The following is a 13,502-nucleotide window of genomic DNA, read 5'->3' on the forward strand; positions in this document are numbered from 1 at the left end:
TGCCGCTCACAATTTTGTACACCTCAATCATAAAGGATACACCTGATCTAAATTTGAGGAAGGCCAATTTGAAGGTATTCAGCAAGAGCTTTCAACAGTTGATTGGGGTTGAACATTCACAGGTAAAGGGATGGCTGAAAAGTGGGAAGCCTTCAAAAATGAGGAAACAAGAGTCCAAGGTGGTGAAGGGCAAAGCAGACAGATGTAGGGAATGCTGGATGACTGGAGAAATTGAGGTTCTGATCAAGAAAAAGAAGGAAGCATATGTCAGGTATAGACAGCAGGGATCAAGGGAATTCCTAGAGGTCTATAAGGGTAGTTGGAATATACTTAAGGAGGAAATCAGGAGAGCAAAAAGGAGACATGAAATAGCTTTGGCAAATAGAGTTAAGGAGAATCTAAAGGGTTTCTACAAATATATTAAGCACAAAAGAGAGAATAAGATCCCTTAAATGTCAGCAAAGCTGTCTATGTGTGGAACTGCAGGAGGTAGCTGAGATACTAAATGAGTATGTTGCATCAGTGTTTATGTGGAGAAGGATATGGAAGCTAGAGAACTTGGGTAAATAAATAGTGATGCCATGAAAAGTGTTGATAACGCGAAAAGCTAATACCAAGACATGCGGGAGTTGTTTGCTGGAGTTGATTGGAAAGGGACACAGGCAGGGAAGACAATGAAGCAGCAATAGCAGGGGTTTCTGGGGGTAATTCAGGAGGAACAGGAGAAATTCATCCCAAAGAAGGAAAACATACTAAGTGGACGATGAGGCTAACAAAGATAGTTGGGGCAATATAAAAGCAAAAGCAGACGATGTGGTGAAGATTAGTGGGAAACCAGAGGACTTGGAAGCCTTTCAAAATGAGCAGAGGTCAACTAAAAAAGGAATGAGGGAAAAAAGATGAAATATAAGAGATGAATTAGCTGGTAATATAAAAGAAGATTGCAGGAGTTTTTTTTAGATATATAAAAGACCAGAGAGGCAAGAGTGGACATTGTACAACATTGGAGAAGTGGTAATGGAGAACAAAGAAATGGTGGAGGAACTGAATAGATACTTTGCACAGGTTTTCACTGTGGAAGACATCAGCAGCAGAACAGAATTTCAAGAGAGTCGGGGCAGAGGTGAGTGGAGTGACCATTATTAAGGAGAAGGTGCAGGGAAAGGGAAGCTGATAGGTCTGAAAGTGAATAAATCACATGGAACAGATGGACTGCATCTCAGAGTTTTGAAGGAGATAGCCGAGGAGATTGTACATGCATTGGTGGTGATCTTTCAGGAATCACTGGAGTCAGGGAGGGTCAGAGAGAACTGGAAAATGGCTAATGTCACACCTCTGTTTAAGGAGGAAGGGAGGCAGAAGACAGGAAACTAAAAGGTGAGTTAGCCTGATCTCAGTATTTGATCTTAGATTCATCTAGGATGAGATTGCAAAGAATTTGAAAGTGCATGGTAAAACAGGGCTAAAATAATATGGTCTCATCAAGGGGAGGTCACACCTGACAAATCTGTTAGATTCTTTGAGGAGGTAACAAGCAAGTTAGACAAAGGATAGACAGTGGCAGGATTTATTTGGATTTCCACAAGGTACCACACAGGAGACTGGGGAATAAAATAAGAGCGCACGGTGCAAGAGTGAAGGTACTGGCATGGATAGAAGATTGGCTGACTGCCAGAAGGTAGAGAATGGGATGAAGGGGTCTCTTTCAGGATGCAGCTGTTGACTAGTGGAGGTCCGCAGGGGTCAGTATTGGGATCACAACTATTAATGGTATACGTTAACAAGCTGGACGAAGGAACTGAAGACATTGTTGCTAAGTTTGCAGATGACACAAAAATACGTGGAGGGGCAGATAGTGTTGAGGAAGCAGGAAGGCTGCAGAAGGACTTGGACAGACCAATTGAGTGGGTAAAGAAGTGACAGATGAAATACAATGTGGGAATATGTGAGGTTATGCACTTTGGTAGGAGGAGTCTAGATTAGAGTGGTGCTGGAAAAGCACAGCAGTTCAGGCAGCATCCAAGCAGTAAAATCGACGTTTCAGGAAAAAGCCCTTCATCAAGAATACAGGCAGAGAGCCTGAAGGGTGTAGAGATAAGTGAGAGGGTGGGTGGGGGTGGGGAGAAAGTAGCATAGAGTACAATAGGTGAGTGGGGGGAGGGGATGAAGGCGATAGGTCGGGGGGGGTGGGATGAGTGGATAGGTGGAAAAGAAGATAGGCAGGTAGGACAAGTCATGGGGACAGTGCTGAGCTGGAAGTTTGGAACTGGGGTGAGGTAGGGGAAGGGGAAATGAGGAAACTGTTGAAGTCCACATTGATGCCCTGAGGTTGAAGTGTTCCGAGGAGGAAGATGAGGTGTAGTTCCTCCAGGCGTCTGGTGGTGAGGGAGCGGCGGTGAAGGAGGCCCAGGACATCCATGTCCTCGGCAGAGTGGGAGGGGGAGTTGATTGGTGCGGGTATCCCAGAGATGTTCCCTAGAGCACTCTGCTAGGAGGCGTCCAGTCTCCCCAGTGTAGAGGAGATCGCATCGGAAGCAACGGATACAATAAATGATATTAGTGGATGTGCAGGTAAAACTTTGATGGCTGTGGAACGCTCTTTTAGGGCCTTGGATGGAGGTGAGGGAGATGGTGTGGGCACAGGTTTTGCAATTCCTGCGGTGGCAGGGGAAGGTGCGAGGACGGGAAGGTGGGTTGTCGGGGGGGCATGGACCTGACCAGGTAGTCAGAGGGAATGGTCTTTGCGGAAGGTAGAAAGGGGTGGGGAGGGAAATATATCCCTGGTGGTGGGGTCTTTTTGGAGGTGGCGGAAATGTCGGCGGATGATGCAGTTTATGCGAAGGTTGGTAGGGTGGAAGGTGAGCACCAGGGGTGTTCTGTCCTTGTTACGGTTGGAGGGGTGGGGTCTGAGGGCGGAGGTGCGGGATGTGGATGAGATGCGTTGGAGGGCATCTTTAACCACATGGGAAGAGAAACTGCGGTCTGTAAAGAAGGAAGCCACCTGGTGTGTCCTGTGGTGGAACTGGTCCTCCTTGGAGCAGATATGGCAGAGGCGGAGAAATTGGGAATACAGAATGGCATTTTTGCAGGAAGCAGGGTGGGAAGAGGTGTAATCCAGGTAGCTGTGGGAGTCGGTGGGTTTGTAAAAAATGTCAGTGTCAAGTCAGTCGTCATTAATGGAGATGGAGAGGTCCAGGTAAATTTAAGGTCAGGGTGGAATGTGTTGGTGAAGTTGATGAATTGCTAAACCTCCTCGCGAGAGCACGAGGTGGCGCCAATGCAGTCGTCAACGTAGCAGAGGAAGAGGTGGGGAGTGGTGCCGGTGTAACTATGGAAGATCAATCGTTCTACGTAACCAACAAAGAGACAGGCACAGCTGGGGCCCATACGGGTGCCCATGGATACCCCTTTTGGTTCCTACTTTGGTAGGAAGAGTAGAGGCACTGACTTTATTTCAGAGAAAGGCTTCAGAAGTCTGAAGCATAAAGGAATTGGAGAGTCATAGTTCAAGATTCGCTTAGGGTGAATGTGTAGGTTCAGTTGACAATGCAAAAGACAAATGTAATGCTGGCACTCATTTCAAAACGGTTTGAATACAAGCAAAGAGATGTATTCCTGAGCTGTATAAAGCTCTGGTCAGACCACATTTGGAATACTGAATAGGGCCTCATATCTATGGAAGAACATGCTTGCACTGGAAAGGGTCCTGGGGATGCAGGGCTTGTCATATGAGCAGTTGAGAACTCTGGGTCTGGAGTTCTCAATGGAGTTTAGAAGGATGACAAGGGATCTCAATGAAACTTGTAGAATACTGAAAGGCAGAGATAGAGCACACGTAAAGATGTTTCCACTAGCAGGAGAGATTAGGACTCAAGGGCACAGCCTCAAAGTGAAGGAATGACCTTTTAAGACTGACCTGAGGGAATTTCTTCAGGCAGAGGGAGGTGGTGGTGAGCTGCCTGCTTAAAATGCTGTTGCCCATTTGGTACAGGTAGACTCACAGTACCATTAGGTAGGGAGTTCTTGGATTTTGACCCAGTTACACTGAAGGAGCAGCAACATATGTCCAAGTCAGAATATAGCGAGTGGCTTGGATAGGATCTGGAGGGTTGTGCTGTTCCCATGTATCTGCTGCCTTGGTCGATATAGATGGAAGCAGTTGTAGATTTGGAAGGTGGTGCCTAAGGAGGATTGGTGAATTTCTGCAGTGCATCTTGTTGATGAAACACACTGCTGTTACTGAGCGACGGTGATGGAAGGAATGAATATTCAGGGATGAGGTATGAATCAAGTGGGCTGCTTCATCCTGCATGCTGTTGGAGCTGCACTCATTCAGGCAAAGGGTGAATATTCCATCACACTCCTGACTAGTGCCTCACTGGTGGTAGACAGGCTTTAGGGATCAGGAGATGAAACACTCACGACAGGATTCCTAGCCACTGACATGCTCTTGAGGTCAGTGTATTTATATGCCTTGCCCAGTTCACTTCCTGTTGAATAGTATCCTCCAGGATACTGAACTTGAACTCACATCATTTAGGTCAGAGGAAATAGTATCAGCAACTGAAATAACTTCTGGCAATACAAAATTCTGGTCTCCTTCCTATGGGAAAGAAATTGTGAAACTTGAAAGGGTTCAGAAAAGATTTACAAGGATATTGCCAGGGTTGGAGGATTTGAGCTGTAGAGAGAGGCTGAACAGGCTGGGGCTGTTTTCCATGGAACGTTGGAGGCTGAGGGATGACCTTATAGAGTTTTACAAAATTATAAGGGGCATGGATAGGGTAAATAGGCAAAGTCTTTTCCCTGGGGTCAGGGAGTCTGGAACTAGAGGGCATAGGTCTAGGGTGAGAGGGGAAAGATATAAAAGAGACCTAAGGGGCAACGTTTTTTACACAGAGGGTGGTACGGGTATGGAATCAGCTGCTAGAGGAAGTAGTGGAGGCTGGTACAATTGCAACATTTAAGAGGCATTTGGATGGATATATCAATAGGAAGGGCTTGGAGGGATATAGGCCAGGTGCTGGCAGGTGGGATTAGATTGGGTTGGGATATCTGGTCAGCATGGACGAGTTGGAACAAAGGATCAGTTTCCATGCTGTATATCTCTATGACTCTAAAAAATATGATTCCTAAATCAATTATAACATTACTGTGTCCTGAAGCCCAAAGCTTTTTTTAATTGTTACTACATCAATTAATGTTTAACAGATTGGCTCTGGGACGTGCCCACAAAATAAATAATGGAAGCTAGAACTAGAACAGTAGTTATCCTAGATTTCACCTATAATGACTAATTAATGATCTGGACTTAGGCTTAAGTATTTTCCATTTATTAACTATGTTTAAATATTTGAATTTGAGCATATCTTAAATAGACTGGAATAATATTTGCTTTAAAACATATACAAAGGTCACCCAGGTTTCCCTGCAGCCTCACCATTTGGATGATGCGATTCTTCATTATTCATATGCACCAATGGACTGAAGAATAGTAAATGGAGTTTAATTTAGATAAATGTGAGGTGTTGCATTTTGTTAAGTCAAACTAGGGCAGGACATATCCAATTCATGGTAGGACCTTCATGAATGTTGCCAAACCAAGAGACCTGGAGGTGCAGGTGCATTGTCCCTTGTCTACCTGCAATGCCAGTTTCAGAGTGGTGAAGGTGGTGTTTGGTCTGCTTGTCTTCATTTGTCAGAACATTAGTTTAGGAGTTGGGATGAAAGTCTGTGGCCATACAGGGCACTGGTGAGACCCTTTTAGAACACCGCGTACAATTCTGGTCATCCTTCTATGAAAAAGGTGTTCTTAAACCTTAGAGGTCGCAGAAAATATCAACAAGGAAGTTGCCACGACTAGAGGGTTTGAGTTATCAGGAGAGATTGAATAGTCTGGGGTATAGAATGGATGAGTCTAAAACGACATATATAGAATGTGTAGAATCCCTACACTGAGGAAACAGGCCCTTAGGCCCAACAAGTCCACACCAGCCCTCTGAAGAGTAACCCACCCAGTCCCTATTTCTCTACATTTATTGATGACTAATGCACCTAACCTACAAATCCCTCAACACTATTGCAATTTAGCATGGCCAATTCACCTGACCTGCACATCTTTGGATTGTGGGAAGAAACTGGAGCACACGGAGGAAACCCATGCAGACACGGGGAGAATGTGCAAACTCTACACACAGTCGCCCGAAGCTAGAATCGGACCCAGGTCCCTGACGCTGTGAGGCAGCAGTGGTAACCACTGAGCCACCGTGCTGCCTTAGAGGATATTGGTTTCAGGAGAGAAAGGAAAGATTTTACAAAGTTCTGAAGAGTAACATTTTTATACATAGTGTGGTGCACATATTGGTGAAAGTGAGGACTGCAGATGCTGGAGATTAGAGTCAAGAGTGTGGTGCTGGAAAAGCACAGGTCAGGCAGCATCTGAGGAGGAGGAAAATCAATGTTTCGGGCAAAAGCCCTTTATCAGGAATGAAACTGGAAGCCTCGGGGGTGGAGAAAGAATGAGTTACCGGAGGAAGTAGTGGAGGAGAGTACAATCACAACATTTAAAAGGCATCTGGATGGGTATATGAATAGAGGGATATGGGCCAAATGCTAGGAAATGGGACTAGTTCAGATTGGGACAGCTGGTTGGTACGGACGAGTTGGACCGAAGATTCCATGCTGTATGACACTATGGTACCAAGTCAATACTTTTCATTTTGCAACACCAGGTTATAGTCCAACAGATTTATTTAAAATCACCAGCTTTCAGAGCACTGCTCCTTTGCCAAGTGAAGTTTCAACTTGCACTCATCAGGACCAAGGTACAATAAAGAAAAAGAATGTCAATTATCCAGCCAACTGGTTATCAGGGATGGCATGGTGATGTAGCAGAAACTGTTCACTGTCAAGCTTAGTTTGCCGATTAAATTCAGTTCAGGAAGCTAGGCTCTGATTGGTTAGGGCATTGGCATGGGAAATTCGATAGGGTTTAGCAGTCTTCATAATCCTTTCCTCAACGACAAAGGTGGATTATATGGACAAATTCCCTTTGCCTACAAAGAACAAGGTCTTGTATGTGACTAAATGTGACTTCTACTGTGCATAAACAAATCCCAGTACATCGCAAGCCCCATTGATAATCTTGAATTGTTTTCCAGTAAAATTCTTAGTGAAGATTATTATTCTTAAACCTTAGAGGTTGCAGAAAATATCAACAAGGAAGTTGCCACGACTAGAGGGTTTGAGTTATCGGGAGAGATTGAATAGTCTGGGGTATAGAGTGGATGAGTCTAAAACGATATATATAGAATGTGTAGAATCCCTACACTGAGGAAACAGGCCCTTAGGCCCAACAAGTCCACACCAGCCCTCTGAAGAGTAACCCACCCAGTCCCTATTTCTCTACATTTATTGATGACTAATGCACCTAACCTACAAATCCCTCAACACTGTTGCAATTTAGCATGGCCAATTCACCTGACCTGCACATCTTTGGATTGTGGGAAGAAACTGGAGCACCCGGAGGAAACCCATGCAGACACGGGGAGAATGTGCAAACTCTACACACAGTCGCCCGATAACAGAATCACATCTAATAATGGACAGGCATTCTGAGGTTTGCTAGCACAGGTTGGTTCAGCACACTGCCTACTGTGGATGGTCAATTGAGTGTGTTGTGAGATAGGGTACACCAGTCACAGAAACACGTAGCCTACATTTACACCAGGATCCCAGAAAGAGAAAAAGAAAATCACTACTGGAACAGTGAATACTTGTTTAGTGAGCCTATTTAGACAGAGAGCTAATTCCAAATTGGGTTTTGCCAGCATACAAAACAAAAAAGCAAGCTGCAACTTAAAACAGTACAGGGCAGAATTTAAAAACCAAACAAAAAGAAGAGACACAACACATGCATTGCTGAAACTCCATCCAGAGCAACTCTGTAGTGGCAGGGTGGCTATAAATTCCCTTACCAATCTTTTGTAAATGTTATCGATGACAACAACAGAAAGAAGTTTCTCAAATTCCCACGTGAATTGGAACATCATATATATCCAATCCAAATGTATGCTTTAAATAAAGAATAGAAGTGTGATTTTTAGTTTCATCCTTGAGGAACCACATAAGCAAGTAATGAAATAAAAATTGAAAACTAGGGGTTACACAAAGTCAACACTTCAAACCTAACTCAAGAGGACCAAAGTATCCTGCTAAATTAATTGGAAAATACTGGAAGATCAACTTAACTCAAAAGAAGCGCATTTCACAATTCACCATCATGAATAGAGTCTTACAAGCTATAGCCAGAAGCATCAGCTGATTAGTTTGTCAGTAAGTGACATAAAATGGGTGAAGGCTGCATTTTTTCAGAAGCTGAGCCATCTGAGTAAAAAATAGAGTTAGTTATAGCTTCAATACCTGTTGAGGTATTCCAAAAAAGACATCTTAATTGGGAAAAAAAGGACATGCCATTAACTTGTTGCTTAAAAGATGACAAAATATGAAACCACATAGGCAGTCAAGATCTGCCTGCATTAGAATTAGAATGAGAATTAGATGAATTGGTACAGTAGCCAGAAATCATGATAGCTGCAGCACTCTATGAGCAGTGCTGCAGCCACCATGAAACCATTATGCATTCCAAGGTCTTTGTTAGTCATAAGATGCTAAAGGACACTGAGCTTGGCTATGCAAGAAATCGGACTCAAAAGTACAATAGGTTACAACAGGACGCAACCATACAAGCAAATGCAGCATGTTAACAACACAACAATTTATGAGAAAGGTGAAATATAAACTCTGACAAGAATGCATTAATCTAACCATATTGAAATGAATTATCAAGCTTTTAACCAGCAAATATTGCATACATCCATATATTCATACCGAAACTGGATGTTAACGAGATGAGGCTGAGATCCATCTGACTGCCAATATGTTTCCAGATTATCATCACGTAACTGATCCACACCAAAACCTGTTGAAGCAATTAAAATCTATCAGTTTGTTATATATTTTACCTAATGAAGAATGCAGTGTTTCAGTATGTTCAACTGATGACTGCTCACAAGAATTATGTAAACTATTACATGTGGAACATTAGCAGCAACAACTTTTTTTTAAAAGAAGTTCCATTCTTGAACAAATTAGTTGTTCATTTCCAAAATCAAAATGAAGGACCTGTTTGCTAGGGGAGGTGGCTGAAAGCATGGTAGGATTTTTTGTTTTACAAAGTAGAAACATAATAAACATAGGAAAGGAACAGCTAATCATGCCAATAAGATTAGATTCCCTACAGTGTGGAAACAGGCCATTTGGCCCAAGTCGTCCATATCGACCCTCCGAACAGTAACCCCTCCAGTCCAATTTCCCCAACTCTATTAACCAACATTTGCTCCTGACTAATGCACCAGACACTATGGACAATTTAGCATGGCCAATTCACCTGACTGCACATCTTTGGATAAAGGCAGAACAGTCTTGGTTGGAGGCTACCTGAAAGGTTAGAGTCAGAAGTAATCTTTGTAATCAATCACTATCTACCTTGACAAGTCCTCTAAAAATCTTATATGTTTCAATAAGGTTGCCTATCATTCTTCCAAACTCCAATGAGTATATACCCAACAATCTCAACCTGTCCTCATAAGAAAATCCTTCCATACCTGGAATCAACCAAGTACAGTAAACATTCTCTGAATTGCCTCCATTGCCATTGCATCTTCCCTCAGATACAGGCCAAAACTGTTCACAATATTCTAGCTGTGGGCTGATGGTGTCTTCATAGTTTCAGTGATCCCTATTTATATATCCATTCCCTTTGAATGGACACCATGCAATGGACTGCGTGAATTGAGGACTGAATATTTGCATTGTGACTCTGTAAGCCACTGTTGGGTGATGCCATGGGGTTGTAGTAAAAGGAAGAACTATCGAGGAAGGCATTTAACTGGGCTTGAACCTATGGCAGGTTAGCAGATAAGCAGTTACAAGTGAAGAAATGTCCATTGGGGTAGAATGCTGGAACAGAAGATGTTCGAAGGTCTTCACAGTTGGATGAGGTAAACAGAGGAAAACAAGACAAAGAAAAATTGGACACTGGTAGCTTATATGCACGTCTGAGTGAACTCATGGGGCCGGAAGGTATACATTCAGAGCAAGCATTCAATAAAAAATCCTGATCTTACAATAAACCCCATGCCTTTAATATTAAGAAAAGGCTTAGTTCTTGACTGATGTGGTAACACTGATTCTAGTCCTCAAATGAAAGTAGAAATTTAAACGTGAAGAACTAAGATTAAAAACAAACCACAAATGGGATGCATGTCCATGTCTCTTCACCAAGACATTAGAACAAACATATTAAGGTTTCCATCTTCAGTAACAAGAGTCTGACTAAATAAAATTTTAATTTTACAGAAGCTTGTCCACACAGCCCTACTTCGTGGCATCACTGGTTGCTGTTTTACCCACTCCTCTTTCTCAGAGAACAGTGAAATCAGTCATGGCAACACCAGTTGCTGTTCTGTTTGAAATTGTCAATTTAGGCACTAACCAGCAATCAAACTGTACATCTTACTGGTCTTTCTGGCTAATGTAAAGAGACAGGCATTCACATTCTGCTCTCCTTCAAAATTTTTAACTGGAGGAATATTGCTAAATTGATTATCTTTGAATCAGCATTAATGTGATGAAAATTAATTATTAGATTGATTGATTAGATTCCCTACAGTGTGGAAACAGACCCTTCGGCCCAACAAGTCCACATCGACCCTCCAAAGAGCAACCCACCCAGACCCATTCCCCTACATTTACCCCTGCACCTAACACTACGGCAATTTAGCATGGCCAATTCACCTAACCTGCACATCTTTGGACTGTGGGAGGAAACCGGAGCACCCGGAGGAAACCCATGCAGACACAGGGAGAATGTGCAAACTCCATACAGACAGTTGCCTGAGGTGGGAATTGAACCCGGGTCCTGGCAGTGTGAGGCAGCAGTGCTAACCACTAACCACCATGCCCACCCGAATGTTGTCTAAATTTCTTTCACATAGGCTTTTTAAAATTCTTAAACTTAATAACTGGAAATCTGAAATAAAAACTGAAACATTATCAAGAATTTTTATCAAAACTTTAAGTGGTGCCAATTTAGTGTTTAATGCAATAGTTGATATTATAATCAAATTGTACTATGCTGAAGGAGTTCACCAAAACGTAGAAGTGTCATCATCTGCACTAACATCAATTTGTCCTTATTCCTACTTTCCTAAATTCTCAGTTTTTAATAAATTGCGACACTGAACCTTTATGCATTTCTTTTTGTATTCATTCTTGGGATGTGGGCATCATTAGCATTTCTTATTACCTGCAAGCCAGTGGACGGTCAACGACAATGATGTTGGTCACATGCAGACGACTACATAAGAATGGAAGATTTCTTCTCTAAAATATATTATTGAACCAGGTAGATTTTTATGACAATCAGCAGTGATTACACGGTTACAATTAGGTGAACTTTTATTCAATCCAAATTACATCATCTATCATGACTGGATTCAAACCCACGCTCCCAGAACAATTGTCTGGGCTCTGGATTACTAGGTCAGTGACATTATTACTCTGCCACTGCCTCCCACATCAAATTGAGTAAGTTGTTAGCTCTCCAACAGCTGACTCTGACAGCTGCAGATTCAAGCCTGATTTCAGGGCTTGAATGGATAACCTCAGTTGACACAACAATGCAATGTGAAAAGAATGCTTACCGGTGAAAGCAAGATCCTTCAGATAAGTCATTAAGCTGAGAACCAAAGTGCTTGGTCATGCAAAGATCCTATTGTACTACCTAAGAGTAGGGCGTTCTTTCTGTGTTCTGGCTGACATCCCTCCCTAAACCAACATCACTGAAAGTAAACTAGTCAGTCATTTAATTTTTTATTAATGCATACCACATTTGCAATCTGAGTGTTTTCCCCTAACTATAAAGCATTTTTTAAAAATGTGAGGAATTTTAGGATGTTTTAAGGATATACTACAAAATTAATACAGTTCTTTAACCGACTATGTCCAAGTTGGATTTGACCTAAATGGAACAAGAAACAAATTAAATTACAAATGGTTTTAAAAGTGCATAACCAATCTATATTTACCTGGTTTACAAGAAGATAGGGACCAAACAGCCTGTGAACCTATCTCACGCACTGTGCCAGTTCTTTCCAACTGTTTTGGATCTTCTCCAGGCGGAGTTTTACTTGGGGTGGTCATTATACTTGATTCTTGATCTGCAAAATAGAACATAATTTGACTGAAAGACAATTATTGAAACTCCTTTATTATAAATACATAAATGAGATATACAGATATGTCAAACATCCTCCATTCAGTCAGTGGGGCCTTCTGATCCATTAAGTGGTAGAAGGTCAACTGAATGCAGTTCCAAACATCTAGTAAATTGTCATTAGAGGTCATGAAAAGAAAACGTTGATCCCAGAGATCTTCAGGTGAAGTACATCAGGGAAACGAAAGTATTTCCACATAAGTTGGAGTCAGCCAATGATCAGAGGCTGTCAATGGGCTTTTCTTGGCAAGTGTAGCCTCCATGTTAATGGGATGCATGACAAAGGATAAGCAGTGGGGAAAGCAATGAGTGCAAGGTAGGAGTATATGTAAAAATATACAAACACATTTTAATTTGCTTTTTTAAAAATGCATCAAACTTCAGATTAAAGAGCAACAGAATGGACACGTTTCAAGAAGTTGGTTTGTCCCTACAGTTGTAAATGTCAGAAAGCAAAAGGAATTTGCATTGCTATTTCTCTGGGAATATTCTCTGTCAGCATTCCAGTAGTTTGTACAATATTCCAACCATCACACAAGTATATAGAAATTCCACAGTGTGGATAACACCATTACCCACTGCCTAAAACTAAAATAATACAATTGAGTTGTCAGCTCACATCACAGGGAAAAAAAGATCAATCTGAATTTAAAGCGTGCTTTTCACCAGATGTAACAAAAGTGTTTTACACTCAAAAAAATGCTTTCACAATGTAGTCACTAGTGATGTAGGAAGCGTGGCAATCCATATGTACATAGCAATCTCCCACAAACAGCAATATGATAATGACTAGATAATCTGTTCTTGTCATGTCAATAAATACTGGCCAAGGTTAACTCCTCTACACTTCGAGATCGTTTACATGCAATCGAACAGGCAGACTGACCATCTTTTAAAATTTTCATCTGAAAGATAACACCTTGAACAGTGCCCCACACACTACGTTTTGCATTGGAGCGGCAGCTTTAATCTTCATAAGCTCTGGAATGGGATTCTTTTGCATTCATTCAGGAGATGTGAGCATCACAGACTGGGCCAGCACTTATTGCTCATCTCCAGTTGTTCAGATGACAGTCAAAAAGGGCAACTATCTTGCAGTGGATCTGCAGTCAGTTATAGCCCATACCAGACAAGGACTGCAGATTTATTTTCTGAAGGAACATGA

The 13,502-nt window shown here is 42.1% G+C and overlaps 1 protein-coding gene across 3 annotated transcripts in view; it reads right to left on the minus strand.

Moving 5' to 3' along the window:
- The window catches only part of anapc10 (anaphase promoting complex subunit 10), a 43,261-nt gene that overhangs the window by 20,663 nt on the left and 9,096 nt on the right, over positions 1-13,502 (minus strand). For all 3 annotated transcript variants that reach the window (XM_060832886.1, XM_060832896.1, XM_060832904.1), the window contains exons 2-3: positions 12,150-12,281; positions 8,890-8,980 (exon numbers count right to left, since the gene is read on the minus strand). In XM_060832886.1, coding sequence (XP_060688869.1) covers positions 8,890-8,980; positions 12,150-12,264 — 206 coding nt within the window. In that variant the 5' untranslated portion in view covers positions 12,265-12,281. The remainder of the gene's footprint in view (positions 1-8,889; positions 8,981-12,149; positions 12,282-13,502) is intronic.

Source organism: Hemiscyllium ocellatum, chromosome 1, assembly GCF_020745735.1.
Source record: "Hemiscyllium ocellatum isolate sHemOce1 chromosome 1, sHemOce1.pat.X.cur, whole genome shotgun sequence".
Lineage (NCBI taxonomy): Eukaryota > Metazoa > Chordata > Chondrichthyes > Orectolobiformes > Hemiscylliidae > Hemiscyllium > Hemiscyllium ocellatum.